At 48.0% G+C, this 27,003-nt stretch overlaps 1 protein-coding gene across 4 annotated transcripts in view; it reads left to right on the top strand.

The window, feature by feature from the left end:
• The window catches only part of cep112 (centrosomal protein 112), a 42,434-nt gene that overhangs the window by 13,339 nt on the left and 2,092 nt on the right, over positions 1-27,003 (top strand). For 2 of the 4 annotated variants that reach the window (XM_048990795.1, XM_048990797.1), the window contains 10 exons: positions 433-512; positions 2,260-2,395; positions 2,511-2,618; positions 4,713-4,895; positions 11,387-11,617; positions 16,071-16,133; positions 17,665-17,814; positions 21,166-21,255; positions 22,976-23,077; positions 25,392-25,456. In XM_048990795.1, the coding sequence (XP_048846752.1) occupies positions 433-512; positions 2,260-2,395; positions 2,511-2,618; positions 4,713-4,895; positions 11,387-11,617; positions 16,071-16,133; positions 17,665-17,814; positions 21,166-21,255; positions 22,976-23,077; positions 25,392-25,456 (1,208 nt within the window). Of the gene's footprint in view, positions 1-432; positions 513-2,259; positions 2,396-2,510; positions 2,619-4,712; positions 4,896-11,386; positions 11,618-16,070; positions 16,134-17,664; positions 17,815-21,165; positions 21,256-22,975; positions 23,078-25,391; positions 25,467-27,003 lie in introns of all 4 variants that reach the window. The other 2 variants (XM_048990794.1, XM_048990796.1) reach the window with 2 other exon arrangements.

The following is a 27,003-nucleotide window of genomic DNA, read 5'->3' as shown; positions in this document are numbered from 1 at the left end:
TAAGATCAAACAGCAAGGGGCTACTTCACAGCCACGAAGCGTTATAAACCAGGGCCAGTAAGAGCCTAATGAATTGGCCCTGATCTGCCAAACCAGGAGGAGGCGTGTAGCTGCCTTTAATAGGGCAGGTGAATGTCTGGGCCGGCTTGTAAAGGCCGTCGTCCACACGTGTGCAGGCAGAGTATGCAGGAACACAGGCGGCCCCTCCCGCTCCCGACCTGTTTTTACGGGCTCGAGTGCAGATGGAGGGGTCACGATTCGGTTCAGGGAAATGTCTGATCGCACATGCCGAACCCCTGGGGGGGTGCGTGGAAGAAAGCAGACGGAGGTGCCCCGGACAGGAGAAGCCCGAGACACGAGGAGGCCAGGCCAGGAGGTGCTGGCAGCTGAGCTCGCTGCTTCTCCTAATGGCCTGCGGACGTTTTCTTCTAGGTACAGTCACTGAAGTGCGAGATGGAGAGAGAGGATGTGGAGGCCCGGAAGAAGATCTCCATGCTAGAGGACGCCCTGAGGTGAGGATGTCCTCCAGACAGAGAGAGAAGGGGGTTTTAATCCGCAACCCCGCCCCCCATGCGGCCCGCACCCCCGACACTGTCTGGCCCTCCCTTCAAACATATGACAGTGGGATTGGGTTTCCCCTTTGATGTTAACATGGCAATGACACAAAGAATCGCTAAAACCCAAACTTCTCTGAATCCCCTTGTGGCTCAGAGCGCTGGAGGAGATTAGCATAGCATTGTGGAGAGCCCAGTATGTAAATAAGCTGATTAATAAATGACATGCCTTCACTGGGGGGCGGGGGGGCCGTCAGCGGTTTGTCTTAAATGTGAAGCTCGACATGCCCTCCCTTTTCCTTCAGCATCACTACATTACCCACAATTCCCGGTCACTCAGACATTCCTTTTTTATCTTTGCTGTAGTATGGAATTGTTCATGAAGTATTTTCCACTTTCAATCCCAACTTTCTCTAGTCTCGTCACGCAGAGCTGTCAGCCAGCCCCCTCCCCCCCCCCCCCCCACAGCCTGTTTGCTTTCCAGTTCCCAGGCTCTCCCCCACACAATCGTATGCATCACGTACCGTAATATAATAATATAATATTCTTAGCATCACTCCTGCTCGCTGTCCTTGCTGATTGTTCTATTGAAAAGGTCTCACTTGTCCCTTTGAGATGTATTTTGCTTGTCCCCACTTGCTCCTCCTGATATTATTTGTTTGAATGACTTTTCTGATGTTTTACTATTGTATATCTTTCAGTTTTGACTGGTCACTCACTGTAAGCTCACTCTCATAGCACTTTGCTCCTTGACAGCTGTACCGTTGTGATGCGTTATCTAACCCGGTCACACGTCACTCTGGACAAAAACGTCTGCTGAATAAAAATATATAACGCAGTACGCTGTAGTTTCGTGCACGTAGCCACATGCATGATATATAGTAACGCACCTCCTCACGTATGTAGCGTGTATGTAAAGTGCTATGATGTGTTACAGACACGAGTAAAACATGTGCATGTCATATAGAGTGATCCATCCCTCTCCCTTGAACATGGGTAATCTGTGTCGGGGAGAGTCGGCAGGTGAAAGCGTTCCCTCCTCTCCCACTCTGCTTACTTGCAGTCTTTCTGCCCCGTCAGCTGTTCAAAGCCACTCGGACACATGGGTAAACATTGGCAGGCTGCCCGCTCTCTGGCTCTTCGGCTTGAAAGCGAGGGTCCTTGCAGCTTTACTGTAGGGCTCCTCGGGCGCCCGCCTGTTTGCCTGCTTTTTCAGTTTTTCGGATTCCTGTCTGTGAGCTTTGTAACACTTGTTTTTTTTTTGTTTTTCCTTGCCCACTTTTCGGCCTTCTGAAGCTCTTGTCGGAGCGGTGCGGTGTGCCTATTTCGGTGTGCGGTTTCTCTCGCAGCCGCTCTTTCTTCCGCGCGTGTTCCTCCACATCGCGGCTCCCTCTCCAGGTCCCTTTGTGTCTGCGGCCACCCCGGGGACAGGCATGTGCAGAGGCAGCCTAATAATTACAAAGGGCACGACGTTAGGGAAAACATTTTCTCCATCTTTGATGTGCAACATGAGAGAGACCAAAATTACAAAGACAAAATGTGGTATAGAGAGAAAGGCCTTACATGTTCCCTCCTTATTTAGTCCGGCTGTATTTCCTGTTATTGTTGCCGGCTGTTTAGCAGAGCCATGAAAGGGCAATTAAATGGTGGGGAGTGCAGTTTTTTAATGACTGCTCCCCCTGTTGGCCAACACTGTGCATTACAGGGAGAAAGATGAGCAGCTGTTGCAGGTGTGGGAGAGGCAGAAGCAGCAGGCCCTGCAGGCAGAGGAAGCCCTGGAGCAGCTGAAGAGGCAGGCGGAGCTGAGCTCGGAAAAGGCCTATGTGGACATGAAGCAGCAGGTCGGTGGGGGTCAGGGGGGTCAGGGGGGTCGTGGGAGGGGGGGTCAGGAGGACCCACTGTGAAGAACAGTCACCATGGAGGGCAAGCAACTCCCAATAACGTGCCGCCTGTCAGATGGAGGAGGTTGAGGCTGACCTGAGCCGGTGCAGAGCGCTCCGGGAGAAGCAGGCCAGGGAGTTCGTCTGTCAGCAGGAGGAGCTCAAGCAGAGATACGACTCGCAGGTCTGTGTTTGTGTGTGTGTGTGTGTGTGTGTGTGTGTGTGTGTGTGTGTGTGTGTGTGTGTGTGTGTGTGTGTTTGCAAATATCACGTTTGGAGACCAAAATGTCCCCAAAGTGCAGTAAAACCCGAAACATCCTTACTTTTGGGGACACTTCTTCAGGTCCCCATCTGGATAACCTCAGTTTTATAAAAATCTGTGAATGCAATCAAAAAAGTAACAATGTCAAAAGTCTTGTATTTGGGTTGGTTACTTATGGTGTAGATTAGGGCTGGGTAGGGGTTAAGGGTGTCATTTTTAGGATTAGCGTTTTTCCCATAGAAATGAATGACGGTCCCCATTTAGATAGGTAGGTGTGTGTGTGTGTGTGTGTGTTTGTGTGTGTGTCTCCATATCTGTTTGTGTGTGTGTCTCCATATCTGTTTGTGTGTCTGTCTGTGTACAAGTGTGTGTCTGCATTTGCCTGTGTCTTGTCATAATTTGTGTCACCAGTCTGTCTGCTTCTGTCAGTCTCACTTTACTCTTCAAACAAAATCATCCATAAATTAACCCGTCAATGTGTTTGCTCACTCATACACTCTGTCATGTAACAAAATGACAGGTTCATTGGTAACAAGACAAGAACATTTTTCCATTTTTTTCCTCCCACATATATAAAACTGCCTTCATCCGGCCCGATCTGACAAAAGGTACAGAAAGACTGATCATGATATCCAGGCTGGGGCGTCAGCGCGGCCTTGAGCGCGATGCCTGAACCACAGCTGGATCGCTTCCTGTTACGGATGACTTCCTGTTCGGGGAGTTCAGGGCAGCAGCTGTCTAACCAGTCGGCCGGTGTCACCTTCCCCGTGCACCTCGGCGCTCTGTGGCACGGCACCATTTTACCTGCTGATCACCCTAACCAGATAGTCCTGAGGATGGTCGGCATCTCTTTCATTTTAGGGTATTCGGTAACAGTCCTCTGCAACTGGATTTGCTTTGTGTATGAATAACACGCTATCGCCTTGAAAATGTGTTACAGAGCATAAAAAGTTCTTTGGACAATCGCTCTCATAGCTCAGTATAACAGGTCGGCATCTTCAGGAGAATGCTGGCTTTGGAAACTCCTTTTGTTATGCGTAGATATACATGCCTGTGATGCACATGCGTGTCTACAAGCTACTCGTTGTCTGACCTATTGTTGGTGGCGTTTGGCCTGGGAGCTTTACCCCAACTGGAGGCTCTTTGGGCTGTTTGGAGAAGCGTCTGCCGAGAGTGATGCCCCCCCTCCCTGCCCCGCCATCCATCTCAGAGAGCCCCATTGACCACCTGCCACCCCCAGCATGCAGCAGGTAGGGTGCCACGGGCAACAATGGCGGGAGGATTAGCGTCAAAGGCCCGGCGAGGAGGCCTCCGAGGCGGCCCCCCCTTTCAGCCAGGGCTCCCCGGGCCCAAGTCGCGTCGGCGTGCCTCGGCCTCGCTGTGCCGCCGCCATTGAGCCGCAGCAGGCGTCCCCGTGTGCCTGCGGCTCCCATCTGTCCCCCCTCAGAGGCCACGGCCCACAGCGCCTGCGTTAGCATCATCAGGATGCTCCGCTGTCTGTTGTCAATCCTCAAAAATATTTCATAAATGAGAAGCTTTTCCTAAGGAAGGGGGATCTGAATGCTGAATGGATGAAAGGGAGGACAATACAGGTGAAGGACGAGGGTTTAATAGACTTATATGGAGATGCATAAAGGATTATTCATTGGGGGAATGAATTCTGGTGGCATTCCTGCTCAGTAAGAGCGTAAAAGAGTGAGTGAGGGTGGCCCATGTTATCCTTAGACCCATGCAGCGGTCTAAGGATAAGGTCCTGCGTAAAATATTAGCAGATAGGGAAACTTCGATGCCCTTCGTTAGCAGTGATTGTTCTTTCTGCTGAAGTTTGGTTGATGAATCAACCAAAAGGAACTATTGGCGCCAAATTGTTCTGTTGTCATGATATTTTTTTGCGGGGGGAGACCTGAACTTTATTCTGTGGGCAATGGGTAAGTTGTCATGACGACGGGGGGACGTTCTGCTGATGAAGACTCGCTCTCCCCTCTATCCCCCCCGCCCCCCACGTCGTCCAATCAGATCGCAGAGCTGAAGCTGCAACGTGAACAGGAGAGGACGCACCTCTTCCAGCAGCACAACGCCGAGAAGGACAGCCTGGTCCAGGACCACCAGCGGGAGATCGCCAACCTACAGGAGCGGTCCAAGGCAGCCATCCTCCAGCATGAGACGCAGACCCAGGAGTTAAGGAAGCGGGACAGCGAGGTAGGGGGCCGCCGGCACCTCCCACGCCACCCAGTGCATGGTCTGCTTGGCCGCCACGTCGTCTTTTCCCAAAATGCACGCTGTGTTCGGGAAAGTATCCTGCGTTAGTATGTTGCGTTGCATGAAGAGCAAGTGATTTTTTCTTGATTTTTTCATTTTCTGTTAGCAGAGACCCATAAATACAACTCAAAATCATTTAAATGAATTTCAGAACAAATAAAACCTAACAGAATTTTTTCAACACTGTTATATTTTTGATCGAATTTAAGACAATACATTCTTTTCAGGCAGAAATGGAACTGGTTTCCAGGTGGAGGCTAAACACATCCCCTTGCATTGTTCTTTGGGTCTTTTATTCTTGACCCAGTTCTGTGGGATGCCCCAGCTAGGCTGGAACCGAACCCCTGGGGTGCCGGCTTAGGCTTGGGACGGATGCCTGGGCTCCCCCTGCCCCCCCAAACTCCAGTCTTTCTCTCTGCTCCGTGGGCATCCAGCGCCGGTCTTGCCACCATCACCCCTACGAAGAGCGGCATGCTCATGCACCCGTCGGCATTCTCGCCTCGATGGCGCTCGGGCTTCATCATCGGGTTCTGTGTCGCATCCGTCCCTCGGCCACCATAAATTCCTTTCTTGATTTCCTTGACAATGACAAAGTTGAGTGAACACCTGCTCTCTGTGTTTATTCATTAATTCGCTTGTTTACACTCTGATGTTCTTGCCGCAGTCCATAGAGGGCATCACGTTTCTCCAGCACCTGAAACTTATGGGACTGTTGTATCCAGTCAGCCCCAAACCCACCCCCTCCCACTGAAGGTGGCCGTGGTCCCCAGAGGGAGTTGGGCCTTTGGACTTTTTCCACTCTTGGATGACATGCGGTCGGCATGGAAACACATCTTTTGTCTCTTCCTGGTTGGAGAGCAGCAGACGGGGTCCTGGGCAAAAGGGCAGGGGATAAGGCAGAGAGCCGGCGTCCCTCACCATTCCTGATCATCTCGCTCAGTATTAGCGTGTGAGCGCACAGCTAATAGCCCGATAGCTGGTGCCTGTGCCGGTCCGAAGGCTCTGCGTCTGCCACCCGGATGCTCCTGTTTGGCTCCTTCTCAGCCCATCAAGATGTTTTCGCACATACAGTATGAGTTTTGAGTAACCCAGTGCCGATGGGGTCTTCATCCGAACCCATACACTGGTGCTGCACCTCGAGGCATCTTCTCCTTGGTCTTCCATCCAACGACGTAAACCAACAAAACCAGAATAAAGTGACTTAAATGCTAGTGATAGCTGACGACTAATTAATGACTAATAAAGTAGCAGCACCCAGAGTGTGGCAGCCCTTGGCGTCTGACCGATCCATTTGTACACCCTGTGAGAGAGAGAGAACGTGTTAAACCCCCATGGAAGAGAAGAGCTTTTGAAGCTCTGCATTCTGGAGCTGCTGGACAAAGGTGTGTCCGAGACTATCTGGCTAACAATAACTACTGAATGGTGAATCCAGACAACCATTCAGTCAATGCAACGGCATCCATCTTTCGTTCTGTGCTGTATCCACCAATCCATACCGGTATCTTCCAGCCCCTTATCTAATTGATGTGGTGAGCCTGGAGCCAATTCCAAATTACTCAAGGTTGAGTACACTCTGCGTGGGATAGCAGTCCACTGTAGAGCTGTAGTTATTTTATCATCAGAAATGGTTTCATATTATATGTTTTCATGGGTGTTGTGTAGTTCTGCAAGTTATGTGTTTTGGGCTGGATCCAGAAGATCGTGGCATCATACCCTACAACAGAATAATCTTATTACTGTTGAGCTCTTGAGAGTTTGAATGACAGAGCACTCCATTACCAAGCTTTATCCGGTTTGGGCGTCGTTGGACAAAAGCACTTTCCAAATTAAATGGAGATGGGATGTAAATAAAATTGTATTCGTTTCCAGTTTTTGCCGCCCCCCCCCCCCAATTAGTAATTTAGTCCTCCTCTTCACCATCTTTTGACACTTTTTTTGCCCACTTTATTTATATATCTGTGCATTTGCTTAATTTGAAGTAGCCCGCAAGTGCCTACAAGCCAGTTCCTTTCCAGCATTTGAATCAGCATTTTTACATTGTCCTGGGTCCATAACTGCACAGACGCATCTATAGTCCATGAGAGAAAACAGACTCCCCTCGGGTAGCACACTGACACTCAGGAAAGGGAAGGAGAGTGAGACAGACCGGCTGACACACTGGAGATTGCGCAACAAAAGACCTCAGGTATAATTGCCTGGAGTCTGCCGAGTGACTGAGTAAAGGCAAATTGTGAAATACTTAAAATCTCTTGCAGCAGCCAAATAAATGATGAGTGCATTTGATGATCCCTTATTTAACAACAGTGTCAGATAATCAGTACTCACAGGCTGTGTTTTCAGAAAGGGAAATATTTACTTTTAATTCTGTCGAGAGGCTTGTTAAGTTGAATTCCATCCTTAGAAATATTACATATAAGAAAACATAGCATTCTCAAAGACAGCAGATGAGAGGACGTTCCGGCCCAAAAATATGAAAACAAGCACTTAATTCCGGGAATGGTAATAATCGTTTTACTGGAATTTCTTTTCGCAACGTCAATATTTTTGAGGATTCAAAGCCAAGAGGCCTTTGAAGTGAACAGAGAATATTCAAAGGCATTAAGATGCTGCATGCAAGGCGTCTTTCAAACCCTGTCAACAGTAAGTACTAAAAAAAAAATACCGCTAAATGTATTGGTCTGAGGCCCGGCATCCAGAACCCGGCTCGGGCCCACATGGGAAGCACCCAGCCCCGACGAGACAACTTCAGTGTCTTGGTGAAGATGAGTAAGAGTCTGCTCTTGCAGGCAGAATTCAGACTCACGCCTTGATGTGGGGAGTCATTGCGTGTTTAAAAAAAGAGGTTCTGGTTTAAGATTCAGAAAAACAACAAATGGGTCGTGCGTACGGTGCTGGCGTGTAATCTGGCTCCTTTCATTTGCCTGGGGAGGGCGGGCGATGCCAGAACCGATGTTGCATCCACTCCTGCTTTGTCGTCTTTCAAAACACGCTCAACTGTCTCTGTAGCACGTTGTCATCAGTTGTCAATATTTTATTGGTGCCCTGCTTGTGAATGGAAGAAGCCTCCCATTGGGTGCTTCCACTCTTCGCCTGGCTCCAGGTTTAGTCTGATTGGTTGGCTTGCCACTTGCCTCTCAGTGCTGGCCAATGGCTGCTGAACTTCTCTGTGGGGGGCGGGCGCCATAGAGCCCAGCTGTGGTACTGACGCCACAATGTCGGCCCTGAGGCGCGCGATTTCTCCAACGTCTCCTTTTTAGACGAGAGATTAGATTGAGGGTTTCGCGTTTGTCAGGCAGGGGGAGGTGAAGACCAAGCGCTTCACCCTCGGAAACATAGCTGTCCACAGTCAGGCCGCTGTGCTGCGGTTGTCTGTCGCGATCTCTTTATATCTGACTCCAGCTTTTGCCCAATCCTCAGGCTCCTCTCATTCGCTCAGCTGCCATTTTCATGTTCTGCCAGTGGCATCGCAGCTGCCGTACCGGGATTCGGATGTAAAAGGCCCGGCAGCTTGACACACGTCTGACAAGGTGATGCTTTTGGCGTAAACAAGTGCGCAGATAGATCGTCTTCTGTTCCAGTCACCATTCTTGTGAATGGGCTTCAATCAAACAGCACAGAGCGATGTTGCCCCCCTCATGCCAAATACATTTCTTAAGACACCGAGCAGCACTCCTCTAAAAATGAAGCATGTCTGTCTGGTTCAGTTTGTGACCTGGTGGGTGGCACCATCTCCTCAGATCTAAGGTTTGGGGGTTCCCATCTCACCGCTCTTCTCCTTGTGCACCATGGATTTATTTTGGGTACTTCGGCTCCTCCCGCAGTCTGAAGGCATGCAGTTAGGATAATTGGCGTCTGTAAATCGCCCGTAGTGTTCGTACTCTGTGATGGAGCAGCATCCTGTCCAAAGGCTGCCCCTGCTCTGTGTGGCCTTGGATAGGCTCCAGGTTACCCATCCCCCCCCCCCCCCCCGCCATGACCCAGCCCAGGATAAACGCTTGAAAGATGGATGGATGTTTTGAATTTAGTTATTGTGGAATTTTATTATGCTTTTTTTGAACTTGATCCACAGAAACTGTGTTTCAGTTGTGTCACGCAGTGAGCGTCCTGTTTTCAGCTTTTAATGACGTTTGTTGGTATATAGAATCGCAACTTATTTGTCAGACTAGTTATTAATAGCCTCATCAAACAAGGGACATTTTCTTCACACGCCCAACCTCATGCACCGGTTCTGCTGACCTGTGTGCTTCAGCTACTGGAGGTCCGTGACGAAGAATGATCGTCTCTCATCATATGCCACGCTTGTTACAGAATCACAGATTCTGAGCGCCTCTCGCCTACTCTTTCCCTGGCACTTCATTTTCCCTCCAAAAAACATGTTATTCCGTACGCTGTGACGGGCGTCGTTTGAGTCTAAAATAGCCGAGGCGGGGGGGCCTGCATTGTTAGAGGACACGCCACTGATGGGCTCTTCTCTCGTTATGGTTAGCGATGAGACGACAGCGAGAGATTGCTTCTCCAAAGCCAGTAATTAAGAGAATGAAAGACTCTGCAAGGCTGCTGCCAGAGATTATGGTTCTTTCCATATATATATATATATATATATATATATATATATATATATATATATATATATATATATATATATATATATATATATATATATATATATATATATATTCACTCTTTAACGAACTATCATGACAAAACAGCAGACACCAATAGCAGAGCCCGTCTACCTTCCATCTTTTTCTCGCTCAAGCCAGCAGTGTGTCACCCCGAGCACCTGAAGCTGCCCTGTCCCATCAAAGGGCACATTAACTCGAGGAGGAAAACAAACACAGGATGAAGCAATGGCCAGTAGGAGCCGACCACCAGGGAGACACCTACCGATCTCTCTGCCTTTTTGTAGCTGGTCAATGAAGAACAGATGGGGCTTTGGATCTCCACAGCGACACGAACCAGGTGCCACTCTTCATTTGGGAAAAGACCCGGGCCAATGTCTTAGGAGCCAGGACGTGTGGCCGCACCTCGCGGGTCACGTGAATTCCTAACTGTGCGGCGCTGCTTGAAGCGTGACAGTCGATGCTGGCGGGCTCTCCGAGGGCAAGGTGGTTCCTCAGCCAATTTGGGGAGGAACGGACAGATACGAGGCTCCTGTGGCCAATGCCCCCCAACCTGCATCCTGGCCCCCAGCTCCTGCTTTAAAAAGAGAACCACAGGTGCAGTTAGGATATGAAACCAACGCATATGAGCAAGACTTATATGATTCTCTTTTGCTGGATCTTGACACCAGCCTTGGTAATTTCATTGAGTTGTATATTAGACCAAAGTGTATTTTCTGCAGGTGCGGCTGACTGGATGCTTTGGCTTTAGCCGATTGGTCATCAGTGTTCCTCTGTGTGCTGTGCAGCAGTACTGATGTCTGTCAGGAGGATAAGGTGCCACGCCTGGCTGACTGGAGGCCCTGAGGACTGATTGTTAGTGTGCTATATAAGCTGATTAACTGTATTTATCTACCTGGCACTTTTGTTCAAAGAGGACATGCAAGCAAAACTTGATAATACATCTTGAGCATAAAGCTGTCAAGGAGCCAACTGGGTTACGTGCTGCTGGGCCGAGTTTCCAGTGAGTCGCCAGTGGCAAGTGAGAGTTAGCACTGGAAATGGAGCTATATGTTACATTACACAACAGTATGAGAACCTGTATTTCAGCTTTTCCTGCATGTTCCTGGCAAAGATGGGTCTTGAGGCGTTTCCTGAAGCTTGATAAGAATTCTGATGCCACAGTCTAGGAAGAACACATCTAGAATTGAACATCTAGCATCGAGTACTCAGACTTGCACCTATAGGGAACCGATCAACAGAGACGAGGCTAACTGAATGCTGGGCGTGCTGCTGCATTTTGAATCATCTGTGGTCGTTCCACAGCACATGCCGGCAGCCCTGGTGGTTAAATGTTACTATAGTACAGTCACCTCACGACTAGACAAGACGCAAGACAAGCAGCTGAGCTGCATGTTCTGGTAAATAAGGTCAGAGCTTTCTACTGTTATGCAGAGTGAATCTGCAAGATCTGGAGAAAGCCGCAGTATGGCCAGCAAAGGACTGAAGGTCATCTATCATTATCCCTGAGAGGTTCAGCTGGAGGTGACTATGTCAGAAATTCATGTAGAAGTTGTGAGGTGCCCATCTCAGGGATCTTTTTATACCATCTAGTGTGGCTCTGGCTACTCACTAACTGCTGCTCCCCCTGCTGGCAGTATATCATCACTGCAGAGCCTGGTGGCCCTAGACGCTAAGGTGCAGGACCCTGCACGAGGAGCTACGGCAGGCCCACAAAAGAGAATCAAATGCCAACTGTATACCCTTTAGTGTGGGTCTGGCTACTCACTAACTGCTGCTTCCCCTGCTGGCGGTACTTCGCCACTGCAGAATCTGATGGCTCTGGAGACTCAGGTGCAGGCCCTGCGTGAGGAGCTGCGGCAGGCTCATGCACAGAGGAAGCAGCACCTGCTGGAGCTGGGCCTGCAGAGAGAGGAGGAGCGGCAGAGAGCCACCCGCGACATAGAGGCTGTGCTGAGCCGCCTGCGTGCCGAGGCCGACCGTGCCCGCCTCGACCTGGAGAGAACCCACGCCGCCGAGAAGGAGCTGTCTGCGGAGAAGGTGAGCTGTGGCTAAATGCTCATTTCAGGCCGGGGCAGCAGTGACCGCTCTGGCCTGGGGTTTAAAATCACTTTTACGACCACCTTGCTAATCCGGCCGTTTGTTGATTTCATTGATATTTGATTTCAACAGAATCTATCGGCTGAAGAAAAGTGTTTTGGACTCACTGAAATACTGTCTCTGTAGTCAGCAGAGTGTTAGAAGTCACTGCCAAACTTTTAGTATATTTATGGGTCTTATTGCAAGGGGAGAAATCCACTTAATCCACAAGGAGGATGTTTGAAGTGACTGCAAGGAAAGTGATTATGGTAGGAGATGATTCTTGTGGTCGGTCTGTCTAATCTGTGAGCCAATCCCAATGAAGGTGGACAGGGAAAGAGGCAGAAAAACTTGCCCGAGGGTGGGGGGGTTATTCCCATTGCTCATCCTTCAATAGCTGGCATGTGGATGAAAAGCCTTTCCAGTTTCTTGGACAGTGTAAGAGCAAAACGCTTTTAGCCAGTTAGCAGCATACTGCTATCGTATGTCCCTTACAGGGACCTCGACAGAGACCTCAAAAAGAGGTTCCATGTGACCTTTTTACACTGCATTGGCGGGATATTGATCTCGTCCAGCCATCTGGATATGTTATCTTTCTTCTGCTAGCACACACCCAACTTTCACAGGCAACATTTAGGATAGACAGAAACCCAGCATGCTTGTACAAGCGTTTCCTGTTTAAACCGGTACTACAAGCATAGTGCAATTCAGTTTTATACCTCGCATAGCTTTTTAAACTCTGGTGCAGCGTTCAGACTTCAAATACTTTCTTGCTACAAGCTGTGGTTTAATGTGACCTTATTTATGCTACAAATGCACTTCTTGCAGCAGGGAATTCCAAATATGTGTATATAAAATGGGTTGGAGTTGCAGGGTGTGATCAGGCGGAAAGCTGGACCATATGATTCGAAGCCATACAAAAGGAGGTGGGGTTTGTTCACGGACTTGGGAAAGGCTGGCAGAGGTTCTGCTCGTCCTTTGGCTTCAGAGCTCTACCAAGACACACCTCAAAGATTAGCGTTTCCGTCAACGTGTTTTCTGTGAAGGTGCTGAACTTTTTTGGCCTGTTTTTTTGTCGGGAACTGTGTGGGCCACGGGTTGCCTTGACCAACCTGTCTTTGGCATACTCTTTTGCAACACAGCGTTTAATCAGTCAGCAACTTGTAGGAGAGTGGCGTTACATGGGCATGTTTATCACTCATCAATCCACACAAAAGAGATCGAGGTTAGCATTTCTGCAGTCTACAGTTTTGAGCACCGTTATAACAGGCAGTGCTGCGTAATTTGTGAATTGATTTCAGTTGAGGTAAGACGAGAGTGGCTTAGATGGACTACTTTCAATTTAAATAATCTAATTTAGCAAACTTCTAAGAATAGCTGTCGTGTCTGCTTTGTCTCATATTGCAGTTGTTTGCTGGTGTTTCTCTCCCTCCGCCGTGAGATTAGCTGTGTAGAAACCAAAACATTTTACGCAAATGATTACGTACATCAGCACAGTGGTATCTGCCCAGTCCAGGTTCCTGTCCGTAGCAGAAAAACAACCTGCCTTGTCCTGTTTTGGCCTCATTCTCATTTGGCACGGCGGACGAAAATGCTGTGCCGATGGTGGAGGTTTCACATGGGCGCCGGCTGTTCCTGGCCGTTCCCCATCTGCCCCCTAGCTAAGGGCCCTGGGGAACTCCCCTAGATGAAAGGGGTACTTACCCCCCACCACCATCAAAGACAATGATCCGCCCCACCCTCCCTCGACCCAGCAAGGGCATCTAATAAAGGCCAAAAGGTTTATGATCAGAGGCGACAAAGCCTCAACGTTGGCAGTTCCCCTTAAATGCTTCAGTCTGCTGGCCTCGTGAGGACAGTCCCTCCTAACCGATTCTGGCAACTTCTGCCGTTCCCCATAATCCCGTTCACCTGGATGCAGAAGGTCAAAGAGCCAAAGTCGTGACTGCAGGCTCGAGAATGAATGTCTGTCCTGTTTTTTTTCCCCCCCCATACGGAGCCACACTCCAGGCATCGGCCGGCAGCGGCGGCAGATGCTTGCCCCTCCTCTGAGCGTGGAGATCGCCATGGCAACCCCGCGCACCACATGCCACAGACGTGCGTGTTTTTACGTGTCCAAGCGCTGGGAAAGGCGGCAATAACAAAGAGACGGCGAGGAGGAGGAGAAGCGGGGGTTGGCTGGGGGCACTTTGTTAAGTGGCAGCAGCTGGCTGTGTTTCCTCCATCTGTAGCGGGGGCCCCTGGCGATGGGCCGCAGTCGTGGGCCACCATACATCAGACTGTGTTGGAACTATTGCCCAACTGCCGCTGCTGCTTGTTGTTACTCTTCTCCTAAACCAGCGTTTCCCAATGCGGTCCTCCGGGATCTGCAGTCAGTCCACACTTTCGCTCCCTCCCAGCTTCCACAACCTAATGGATACACTCGATAGCCACAGCTAATGCCTGTAGGCATAGCCTAATGGACACGAGTCACATCTACTGCTAATGCCTGGAGCGTATCCCAATGGCTACGATCCTCGTCTGCTGCAAACGGTTATAGGTGTAGCTTAATGGACACATTCGGCTTCCACTACTAATGCCCGTAGGTGCAGCATAATGGACAGACTCTCCTGATAAGGTCTGTAGGTGCTAACATGGCGCCACCCGGGGATCCACTGGACAGCAGCAGTGATGTCAGAGCTCAGTCCTGTTTTTCTGCAAACGAAACACCTGCTTAATAACCGTTTGTTTTGCTGCCAATAGTTTTTTGTTGTTGTTTTCAGTTTTTTTTTTTTTTTGTTTGTTTTTCTAGTTACAAATTATTAGTTTCTGTCAGCTGCTTTCTGCCATTTAGAGATATAGTAAATCACATTATTTTTTCCGACACGGATTTCACGGCGCCGTATGTGTTGGGGGGGAGGTGGGGGGACAAAAAAAGATCAAAGTAGTTTGACAGTCACCTCTGAGCGCCAGAACAAGGGCTTCGCTCATTTGTAGAAAATCAGATTTGCACAGTCTGGCCTCGCGGACGGATGCGGCGATTTCTTCCCGGCTTCTCCTCCAACATGAAAGTTGTCTCCTTTTTTTTTAAGCCAGGTTTATTTCTTTAATGAAAACTGCAGAAAGTGGTAGCGTGAGTCTGCTGTATTTGCAGAGTTTCTCTTGCCCATCTTCTCCATCTTCGCCACTCCGGCATTTAATGAATAACAGACGTGAGTTGCGGGATAAAGCTCGCGCTAACACATCCTGTCTCATTTTTGTCGTTTTCCATTCCTCCTTTTCTCTTTCTCTTCCACCCTATTATGACTGAATGGTGTTCTTGGCAGGGAGCTGGCTGTTCCCGAATTAAGCTGTACCTTTTCTTTGCCCTTGCGCCCATGGCCCTTTCCTATTCCAGTAGGATTATTCCAGCCCGGTGCTGGAAACAGCCACAGACGAGCTCCAACACAAACGTTTCTCTACATGTTGTGCAGCTGCCGGTATAATCTGTCCTGGAGCAGCGTCTTGTCATCTTCTCGCGTCTCTCCCTGAAATGATCTGCATGCTGCCTTCCAGATGTGTATTGTTCTGCTTTTTTTTGTTCCAGATGTCAGCTTTTGTCTTTTAGTACTTTATAGCACATTTGGGGCCTTCTCTCCTTTTGGAGAAGAGCTCTGGATTAAAGTAAGATGTTCACTTTCTTCAGCAGCCAGCTTCTCATTTTTACCAAGCCCGTCTTCATAGTCTGACTGAAGGCTGCCGGTCGGAGACTCTGGAGGACGATGCTGTTGTACCCTAACATCAGTTGCATCTGACAGCTGTGTAGATGACTAGAGACAGATTTAAAAAGCACCGGTTAAGCAGCTCAACACAGGGTTGAGCTCGATCTTTTCAGAGATTTCCCGAGTAGCACTAGCAAAGCTTAACCCTCTATTTCCTTTCTGGGGGGGCAGCATATCGCCCCCCACATCTTGTCTGTTAACCCCGGCCTGAGTTGTACGCAGACGCTGGCACTGTAGATAAGAGGAACGTAAACAGAGCAAACGCGCACTTCGGCTACAAGGAAAAAAAACATTTCCATTGTTAGAGCTCAAGCCGCATTCGAGAAGCTGCTCTGTGTTTTTTGAGTTATTGAGATATATACATATTTTTTTATCCTGCATAAATATTTTCCTTTTTCTTCTGCAGAAGTCTGTTCTTCTCTTCAAATAATTGGCAACTGTGTTGTTTCCACCCCCCCCCTTCCCCCTTTCTTTTAAATGATGAATGGTTGGCGGCATATGAAAAGCGAGTTGGGGGATGGGATGGGGGGGGCTGAGCCTGGCGCACAGCCAGTCTTCCTGGTGACAGCGCAGGCAGGGTCAGAGGTCACCTGCTAGGTGTCCACATGGGCATCAGTGCGGTTTTCATCGCTGTCGGCAGTTTATTTTATTTATTGTTTTTTTTGTCTTTTCAGAACAACAGCAGGCTGAAGCAGATGGAGAAGGAGTTCAGCCTGAAGCTGTCTAAATCAGCCCAGGTATTCTTTTATTATTATTATTTTTATTAATTTATGCCCCCCCAAGGATATTATCTGAAACTCCTGGAAAAACTTCAGAGGGAACCTCTCTTGCATTGTGATTGTTATGTACTTCTGTAGCAGGTCAAATTTTCCATATATCTGGGATTTTACATGCTTCTACCTTATGAACTGTGAAATTCTTGCTGAAGCATTGCAGTCTGGGTTTCTATCTTAACTGGGGCTTGAACCCACACCAGCCGCACTTCCGGACAGTTACTTCTCATGCGTCTACACGTGTGACCCAGCTTGGCACAAACCTACAAATTTCAGCTGATCTCCATTATGACAGATAGTCATCCTCACTAGTGCCGTCACTACATCAGATAATCACTGTCATCTGTGCCGTCATTACATCAGATAATCACTATCATCAGTGTCATTTATTTTCTTTTCTAGTAAATATAATATATATAGCTGATAAAAGTGGTTTTATAAAATTGGCTCTGTTGGCCCGCTTTCCATTTCAGTGTTTGCCACCAGCTCTGTCGGCCCGCTTTCCATTTCAGTGTTTATCACCAGCTCTGTTGGCCCGCTTTCCATTTCAGTGTTTGCCACCAGCTCTGTCGGCCCGCTTTCCATTTCAGTGTTTATCACCAGCTCTGCTGGCCCGCCTTCCATTTCAGTGTTTGCCACCAGCTCTGTCAGCCCGCTTTCCATTTCAGTGTTTGCCACCAGCTCTGTCGGCCCGCTTTCCATTTCAGTGTTTATCACCAGCTCTGTCGGCCCGCTTTCCATTTCAGTGTTTGCCACCAGCTCTGTCGGCCCGCCTTCCATTTCAGTGTTTGCCACCAGCTCTGTCGGCCCGCCTTCCATGTCAGTGTTTGCCACCAGCTCTGTCGGCCCGCTTTCCAATTCAGTGTTTGCCACCAGCTCTGTCGGCCCGCTGTCCCTTTCAGTGTTTGCCACCAGCTCTGTCGGCCCGCCTTCCATTTCAGTGTTTATCACCAGCTCTGTCGGCCCGCCTTCCATTTCAGTGTTTGCCACCAGCTCTGTCGGCCCGCCTTCCATTTCAGTGTTTGCCACCAGCTCTGTCGGCCCGCTTTCCATTTCAGTGTTTGCCACCAGCTCTGTCGGCCCGCTTTCCATTTCAGTGTTTGCCACCAGCTCTGTCGGCCCGCTTTCCATTTCAGTGTTTGCCACCAGCTCTGTCGGCCCGCTTTCCATTTCAGTGTTTGCCACCAGCTCTGTCGGCCCGCTTTCCATTTCAGTGTTTATCACCAGCTCTGTCGGCCCGCTTTCCATTTCAGTGTTTATCACCAGCTCTGTCGGCCCGCTTTCCATTTCAGTGTTTGCCACCAGCTCTGTCGGCCCGCTTTCCATTTCAGTGTTTTCCACCAGCTCTGTTGGCCCGCTTTCCATTTCAGTGTTTGCCACCAGCTCTGTTGGCCCGCCTTCCATTTCAGTGTTTGCCACCAGCTCTGTCGGCCCGCTGTCCATTTCAGTGTTTGCCACCAGCTCTGTCAGACTAATGTCACACTTCCCTGCACAGGTGATCACAGACCTACAGACCAGTGTGCATGCAGCTCGGGAGGAGACTCGACAGCTTCTCCAGGAGGCAGAGCAGCAGCGCCAGGAGGCGGAGTCACGCTGGGAGGCAGAGAGGCAGATGCTCACCCGCAATGCAGACATCAACTGCAAGGTGAGGATATATTGTTACAATTTTGTTTAAGCCATTTTCATTCCTCCAGACAACTCTGGGAAGTTTGTGGTATGCAGTGGGTTATCTCTAAGCCAAATTAAAACATTCTGAATCTAAATCTACGGTTTTGGAAAAACAAATCAGTTAAAAGCTGTTTTCTCTGTGTCCTGGCCGTGATGCCAATGAGTATAATAAGAATGAATGCCGGCATTATGCGCCTACATGGGCTGTTTCTGGGCTGGTTTCTGTCTACAGTCTAAACTTGTGATCTCCATGGCACAAGATCACACAGTTTCGGCCAGAATTCCCTCCAATCCAGGTCTAAGGATGCCAGCTTGAACAGCGTTTAGTTTCATTTTTGCAGAGGAAATGCCACTAAATGTCTCATTTTCACCTCATTTTGGGAACCCGCCGCTGTTCGCCTGTGGCCTGCCCGCCAGTGCCCACCCCCCAGCCCTCTGCTTTTAGGATCCACACCCTCGTCACAGTCGACTCTGAATCTGGGTTGGCCTGCTGAATGGCCGACCTGTTTATGTCAGGCAGACGCGTACGGGAAGCAGCCGGGGTGACATGGCATTACTCTTTGGTCTGCAGGAGCGACTTTGTTACACGCTTACATCAAAGGCACGTTATGAAAGCTGAAGGATGAAAGACAGAAGGGAAGACATCAAAGCCGGTCGCGTTCGCAGCCGTGTTTCAGCTCACTCGTCCCTCCTGCACTGTTTATATCGGATTTCCCTCTTGCCTGTTTAGTTAAGGTTAAACTGTACTGTAATTGTTCCCCCTATGAAATTCCCACCTAAAGTACCCCGACAAATTGATTAACGCCATTCTGCTTGCCCGCTTTGATTGTTTTAGCCCCAGAGTCGCCCCCCTCGCTGAGCTATGTGTGGCCCCCAGCGCTGCCACTGTTACCAAGGAGTTGTTTACATCCATGCCTTGTTTTTAAACTTTCGCTGCCATCCCCTGAAAAGCTGCTTTGGCTGCAACGGCAACTCTTCCGTTTTTTTTGTTTTTTTTTTTTAAAAACACGAGCTGTATTTTGTTCTAATTTCCAACATCAAAGTGCCCAAGCAAATTTCCCCAGATGTTTTAATTTCCCTCCGTCGCAAAGTTGAATCGCTGTAGCGATAACGGTGGCCGGCCGCCTCGGACTCCGGAAGCCAGCAGAGACGGTCTTTTGTTGTGGATCGCTGTTAGCAGGATGCCTATTGGAAAACAATTAGTCACCCCTCCCCCTGCCAAAGTAAGAGAGCTCTTTGTCCTGGCAGAGTGACCATCCTGTCCCAGACGTGGGTTCCCTTTACACTGAGCTCCCATAATCCCTTTGGTGTATTTATTATGACCTCACTGCAGTATGGGGACATTGTTGGACATTGGGGTCAAACAGCAGTGCCCGAAAGTGCAGGGCCTTTTTTGATTGATTAGGCATTTTATACTTGTGCTTCTGTACCTGTGCAGATGGCAAAATAAAGTCTCAATTCAGTCAATAGGTTAAGGGGATGGTTGGAATTAAGAATCACTTCCTGTATTATAAACCGCTTTTGCTGCTGTTAGTTCATGTTAGAATCGATGTTTTGAGCGATGATAGAAATCGGGCAGGGGGGAGGGTGCATAACCATCAGCTTGGGGAGGGAGAGACAGACCAGTCAATCATTTGGATAAAATCATCATAGACAGTTTGATTTCCTCTGGATGGGAATATAATTCGCAACTAAAAAGTTCATTTCAGTTTCTAGAATGTTCTCTCTTTGTAATGTGCCTCACTCTCCGCCTTTGATTTACGTTCCATAAATCGAGAGAAAATTAAGTTGTTTTTCCCATGGTACGCACAAATTTAAGATCACATCGAGGGAGCAAGGAAAACAGAGCCAAATAACAGTGTAATTAATGCTTCTTTACCCGACTGGGATGACGTAACGCAAAGCCGTACGCTGCAGCGATAAATCACCCTGTCAGGCCACTCGCCAAGCATCAGACGTCAGCAGCAATAATTGAAGGATTGAGATCAACATGGAGGGGAGCAAAAAACATATTCATTCTCATTTCCCCCCTCACACACATTGGGCCTGCGGGAGTGTGGGGCTTTTTGGCGGTTTGGTGTGGTGTCAGCCTGTATCCCACACAGGCTCTGGGGTCCTGGGTTAGAAGGTTTGACTTCATCTTACTCCTTTCCAGCGATAGTTAAAGGGATGCCTTTAATCTGCCATTTTAACGTTTGTAAATCATTCTGCATGCTGCTGTAAATAGAGATCCACATCAAGAGTTTCTAGTACTAACCAGACAAAGCTTTTACTTACCCAGAGTGCACTGCTCCGCTGATCTTCACACAAGGACCACCCAGGAAATAAGTCCAGGGTTTCGTCTTTGAAGGTGTGCATGCGGTGAGTGGGTGGGATGGTGTGTGTGTGTGCGTGTGTGGGTTATGTGTATATTACATTGTGGAGGGCAAATGTCCCCACAGTGTGATAAAAACCTTTTATTTTGACAGCGTGGGGACCATTTTTTTTTTTTTTAATCTGTGACTGCAATCGAAAAACTAAAAATACCAAAAGTGTTGTATTCTGTTTGGTTACTTAAGGTTAGGGCTGAGTGGGGGTTAAGGTTGTCATTTTTAGGATTAGGGTTTTTCCCATAGAAATGAATGGAGAGTCCCCACAAAGATATGAATACAAATGTGTGTGTGTGTGTGTGTGTGTGTGTTTGCAAAGATCACGTTTGGAGACCAAAATGTCCCCAAAGTGCGGCAAAACCCGAAACATCCTTACTTTTGGGGACACTTCTTCAGGTCCCCATCTGGATAACCTCAGTTTTATAAAAATCTGTGAATGCAATCAAAAAAGTAACAATGTCAAAAGTCTTGTATTTGGGTTGTTTACTTATGGTGTAGATTAGGGCTGGGTAGGGGTTAAGGGTGTCATTTTTAGGATTAGCGTTTTCCCCATAGAAATGAATGACGGTCCCCATTTAGATAGGTAGACCAACTTGTGTGTTTGTGGTAATAATTTGGTGATTCATTTCTGGCCTGTTGTGATCGGAGTCACTGTTTACGGGACATGAGTACTATCGCGTCCCAACATCTGCTGCAGCTTTGTTACCTCCTCTACTAAACAGTCAGATGGCCAGATGAGTGGGTGACTGGCGTTAGTGGGTCAGACCGCCCTCAGAGAGCGATAATTCAGAGCAATGCTGTATGAGCTGCTGTCTCATCTCCATACCATCCCAAACCACACTGCTGCTACTACTGTCTAATTTAATTTACTCCTATTCAACTTTCCACTGTATTGTTGCAGTGGTATCACTTAGAGATTAATGGTTCCTCTCTGTCCATCTCTCATTCTCTCCGCGCAGGTTCTTCAGGAGAAGGTGGAGAACTTGCAGAGGCAGGTTCACGCTGCCGAGAAGCAGTTAATAAGCAAGGAGCTGGAGAGTCAGCTACAGGTATTTCCTGCTCGTCGCCGCTGCCTCGTGGCATTTGAGTGTTTCTCTGTGGTTCAGCAAGCCGTGATACCTGTGCTGTTTGGTGGTTTATCCGGTGTCAGGTCGACCCTGTTTTTTTGTCACGACACTTTCTGCCGTCATGTGACCATGCTGATTATTCTCCCTGATGCCACCTGTCCGTCGCTGAACTGACAGTTCAGCCACTCAGATTTTCGGTTTGGAGAAGACGGGGTTTACCTGCTCTCCCCTGCTGCATTTACAGTGTTTATACATTAACTGGGACTCTGTCCTTTACAGATTTGTCACCGACTGATGTGACAGTGACAGTGTACCAAAATGCAATATTGTCAAACTTCTCATGGTTTGTATATTGTTTGGAATTGAAAGCGTTTTTTTTTACCTGCCCGTCTGGTGTGCAGTTTGAGACGTGGAGCCAAGCACCCATCAGGTCCTTGTCATGCCAACCCCCCCGTGCTGCAAGGCCGCTATCTCCCCTCCCACGTCGGCCTCCATCAGGCTGCTTGCAATGCGACGGCAGTTCAGTCTGAGTTATCGAAAGCATCACAGCCCCATTTTCGGCTGTCAGACCCATCAGTGCTCGACGCATCCAAACACGGCGTCTGTATTTGTCTGAGAAAGGAGCAGATTTATCTGAAGGGGGGAACAAATCTTAAGGAAGAACTGATTTAATCTGGAGCTGCAGAAGCCTCGCTCTGAGTAAGCCTTATTTTATGTCGCTGTTTTTTTTTGGTGACACCTTTCGGGGAGTTTACATGCCGTTGCATCACGTTAAAAGCGACAAGGTCTGTGGGCGGAGCTGTTTATGGCGCGGTGCCGTACAGAGGGGTGGGTAGGCCTAGACCAGCCAGAACCTCTTAGCATCCGTCACCAGAGACATCTGTGTGACAGGCACCTTAAATAAGCCGGGTTTGCTGCCAACAGAGGAAGAGGCGCTGTGAGACAGCGGTGTTTGGTACCAAGGCGCTCCACGTCTGAATCGGCACAGCGTAGAACCCGGGAGCATTGGCCTGCATCGCCGTGGAAACAGCTCTACGCTGCAATACCTGAGAAAGATCCAGAAATACAGGAAAGATCTGATGTTTACCATTCTACTCCTTGGGTGGCAATACTCTTACACACAAACTGCCCCCCCCCCAGCATATAATTCCTAAAAATGTCTCACGCTTAGCCTTACCATGCCCAATACTCATAGAGGGTAAAACATCACAAGAAGCCCCCCAGGAAAAATGGCAGGGAAGCAGAGCAGGGACAGTGAAAGTCCACCTGCCCTGTCACCTCGGCCCCAAGAAATTACAGAAAGGGCACGACTTCTGCTTAAATCCACAACCAGGGCAATTATTTCAGGAAGGGTGGCCATCTTTGCCATCCTCAGTGTCAACCCAGACCCCCCCCCCCCCCCCCCATAAAGAAAAGACATAAATAAAAAGTCAGAGTCTGTTCAAAACATCCGGCCCCCAGCGCTGGCTGTCTGCAGCAGTGACACATGGTGAAGTTCCAGCCAGCTAAAGAACACCAAGAATGGACAGCCAGGAAGTGGGCATCCATTGGCGACGGTTGATCTTCACACCCCCCCATGTGTGCGACATGGGGGTGTTCCTGACTGGCGCCTCGACCGGTGTAATCAGCCAGCAGATAGGGCCTCTTCCCCACACGGCGGCCTGAGCCTCAGCATGACACGCATGTCTGCCCCCCCCCTCAGGTCACTCAGGTTCGGCAGGATTGTGAGCTCAAGATTAAGGGGCTGATGCCAGCGTCGCTGCGACGGGAGCTGGAGGACACCATCGCCTCACTGCGCTCGCAGGTCAGTGGGCTCCTCACCTGCGTGGCATTTGAGTACTGGAGTGGAGTCGAAATCCCATATTCCAGTGTAATGTCTGGATGGTATGAAAAATTTGATATCGGCCAGGTCTCTGTTTACATATTATAGTTGCGTATGACCCAAGCCGCCGTTAATGCACCAAAAATTCTGCATCATTAAGAACATAAGCCAGTCGTTAGGTAGATATTGCTTGCTGCTGAGTCTAAGAGCCAGTCTTTACGTGCAAACGTGTGAGCCAAATGTGTAGTGAGCCTGGTATCTGCAGGAAAATGCACTGCAAACACTGCGTTATATGTTTTGAAATTCACGGCTGCGAAGGCAATGAAATGTAAATATGTATTTGCTTTATTAATTCAGCTTTAGCCACCTCCTGACATTCAACAGCATTATAAGTAAAACCTGACTTATTGGGTGTTTACTGATTATTATCCCTGACCTGGGTACCAGCACATTTAAGCAAGCGACACAGGACTGGAAAGTATAACTCAGCTAATTTACTGATTTACATGAGTAAATTGTTTATGGTGTTCAATCACTGCCGACAGGTCCTGGTCCTCAGCCTGAAGCACAGTTGCTGTCTCAGTGATCTGTAGCAATTTCTTTGTTTTTATAGTCTCCATTAAGTGTAAGGTGACCAGATAATCCATGTCGGCAAGGACACTTTGAGCTACTTCAGGTTTTACAAACTTCTTTAAAACCGAAAGGCTCCTGTGCTTAACTAAATACTTCAGTTCTTTTGCTTTGACTGGTTTGTTTCCTTGATTGAAAGACTCATCCAGCTGTTTCACATTAACATTAGTGACACATGACTTGCATGAGTATTTGAGACTGACCAATCAGCACACAGCAAGAACTCTGGGCTTAAGTGAAATAGTAGTTTAAAAAATCTTGTCCTAACTCATAGTGTCTACCTTGACATGGATTATCTGGTCCTCCCTAGTAAGTAAAATTAATACAAATTATAGATTATAATCACGCGTTTATTTCAGAGTTGGGTGATTCAGGTACAGACGGTACAAATCCAGTCCAAGATTTCGTTTCAACCAACCAGCTGAATCCTCTGTGACTATGAGTCTTTATGCTCAACTGGTTGGTTGACACCAATTCTTGGCCTGGACTTTCACTTTCTGGACCTGAACCACCCACCCCTGACTGATTTACTACTGTGATTTGCATGACTTGCACTAAGTTTGCCTTTAGAGAAAATGAATCAACACCTTTCGGGGATTGTAGGTGCTGTGGTCCACTCTATAAATAAGCCACATATGGGTGTATTTTCTAATGCTTGTGTGAGAATGAGATAGTAGGATAATCAGTGAATGAGCGGCAGGTTTGTTTTCTCTCTGGCAAGATTGATTCAGTGCAGCTCATCTGTCACCAACATGGACTTTATTTAGCCATCCTGACAGTTGCCCCAAGGCACATTACTAAGGGTTTACAGGCCATTGTCTTTTGTCCTAGGATGACATTCCAGGACCCCCAGTACACATCCCCATGCTTTCAGACAGCTGTAGCTGAGCTCTCCGCCAGTGATCCCCACTGTTGTCATCTGGTGTATTTTAACATGTAGTTGTAACGGCCAATTCTTTCCTGGAGCTTTTATCATTTTGCGTACCATGATCTTTTCTTTTTTAAGCCTGCAGTTATTTTGAACATTTGACCACAGTTAAATCTCCACATTCCCTGAAGCAGTACTTATATTTACAGTAAGTAACTGTAGAGTTTAGCTGAGGTTTCGGGAAGAATGTCCATCGGGTCCTGCATAATAGCATCAGAACAATGGACATTCTGTCATTGCACCAACCTGTGAATGTGGCCATATGTCCTGCTCACTGGGATCTCTACCCACAGCATCTACTAACAAGAAAATATCATGTTATTGAATGTCACTATATTCTGAACAGAATATAGTTGGAACTTGGGCTAAAACTGCTGTGGATTAATAGGTTTGCTTCTAGCTTAGAAGTAATTGGTCTCCTTTTGCCTCACTGGGACTACCTATCTAAATAAAATGGTAAGACAAATATAAGAAGTACCATCATTCAGGAATGGTAAATTGTTTCAGGATATAGTAGCTGAATCTCAAACCTGGCCTTGGCAACACTGTATGTGATGCTGATGGTACACATAACCCTCGTTTCCTCTCCTGCATTTTCGAACCAAGCGATTCCAGCGCAAAATGACAGACTTCACACCTGCACACCACCCCACAGAACTCTTTCTGAATGAGCTCCCTAAGTATTGCTCCCCCTACTGGCCTGGGAGGTGGATTGTCAGCACTTTCTCTGGTCTGCAGGTGGGATTCCTACAGAAGAGAGCGGCACTGCAGCAGCAGGAGCTGGAAGCGTACCGCAGCAGGAGGTGAGAGCAGGTGACAACCGGAGAAAGCCGCCAATCACAAGCCGAGCTAGGGAGCCCAATGGGGCGGAGTCAACACGTGCAGACACACCCATAGACGCAGCTCAGTCAGGCCGCATGAAACCCCCCAGGCAAAAACTACTCGCATACTTCTGTGAAATTATTAATATTAACGTTACTGAATGGTTTTGGGCAGTTACGGTACGGTATGGAGATAATACATTTTACAATATTACAGTAGTGAATTTTTCCAAAGAAGATAGGAAATGTGTTTTTAAATGACGGTGGCATAATATTAATGAGTTATTTCAGAGTTAATTGGTTCAAATTTAATCTAAAAGGATACAGGAGATACTTGCTCCACCTCTATGGAGCAGCTGCTGCTGGTTTGACTGCTGATTAAAAACACTTGTCTCTTCACATGGTTCCGCAAGCATGCAGACTTCGTTCACACACCTGGGGCCTGTACTATGAAGCAGGGTTACCGGCTTATCAGGGTAACTTTGCGATTAACCCGGACTACGAAAGGTGGTTAGGTTTTACTCAAGCAGGTTAAGTTCTTGGTTTCTGCGTAAGCCAGCCCTATATGAGCACCTCCCCTCCAACTACAATTTCCCCGAAGACAGTGTACCTGGATGATCCGTACGACACTGGCACGCGAATCGTGAATGGCTCTCTCCGCAGGGAGAGGGTTTTTAGAGACTGCCAGAATCCGCTGGCATACCCGGACGATATTCTCCATGAAAGGTAATTCGTTACCTTTGTCAGCTGATCAGTCTAGAGGTCTCTAATTCCGATCGCCGTAGCATTGCCCTCATGATCGAGCAGACAGTATGCTTTGTGCTGCGATATTTTTGCCAGTGGCCAGTTTATGTATTTCATAGGCGATGCTGAACATCTGAGCAAGAATACTGTTCGCCGTGCTGTTCACAAAGTGCTGCTTGCTCTATCTAAACTGTTGGATGCATTTGTGGTTTTCCCTGGTCATTTAAGTCCTCTGCGGAATAAAGAAGGCTTTCATGCAGTCGCAGGTAAATCGCAACATTAAAATATATTTTCATAGGCAAATTGCTTTTACTGAACACAATTTCTCATAGGATTCCCAAGGGTCATAGGCGCCATCGATTACACACACATCCCAATCATTGCACCCCTGGGAGAGCATGAGGGCGATTATGTGAATCGTAAATCTATTCACAGCGTCAATGTACAGGTATTTTTCTCATAATATGCTTTTAGATCTGATATATGAGCTAGTGACCACACGTCTACCTTAGGTTCACCTTCTCTTCACTTACTGGAGTAACATAAGGTGGTGGTTTGGAATTTGTTAGCTTCTTCTGTAACGTATTTATGACTGATCTACTATTTTCATAGTATTGCACTTTAAGGAAAAATTTGACAGGTTCCTAAGTCGTTTTCTCATTACACATGTGCTTCTGTTTTGTCCTGTTGAAAATCATTTGTTTGTTAAACAATGGCTCACTGTCTATTACGTGTCATATGAACAGACACCTTTTTCTTATTAGCTGTAAAACATAGGAACATGC

Source organism: Brienomyrus brachyistius, chromosome 22 (genome assembly GCF_023856365.1).
Source record: "Brienomyrus brachyistius isolate T26 chromosome 22, BBRACH_0.4, whole genome shotgun sequence".
NCBI classification, from domain to species: Eukaryota; Metazoa; Chordata; class Actinopteri; order Osteoglossiformes; family Mormyridae; genus Brienomyrus; species Brienomyrus brachyistius.
This window is presented reverse-complemented; position numbering and strand designations above follow the sequence as displayed.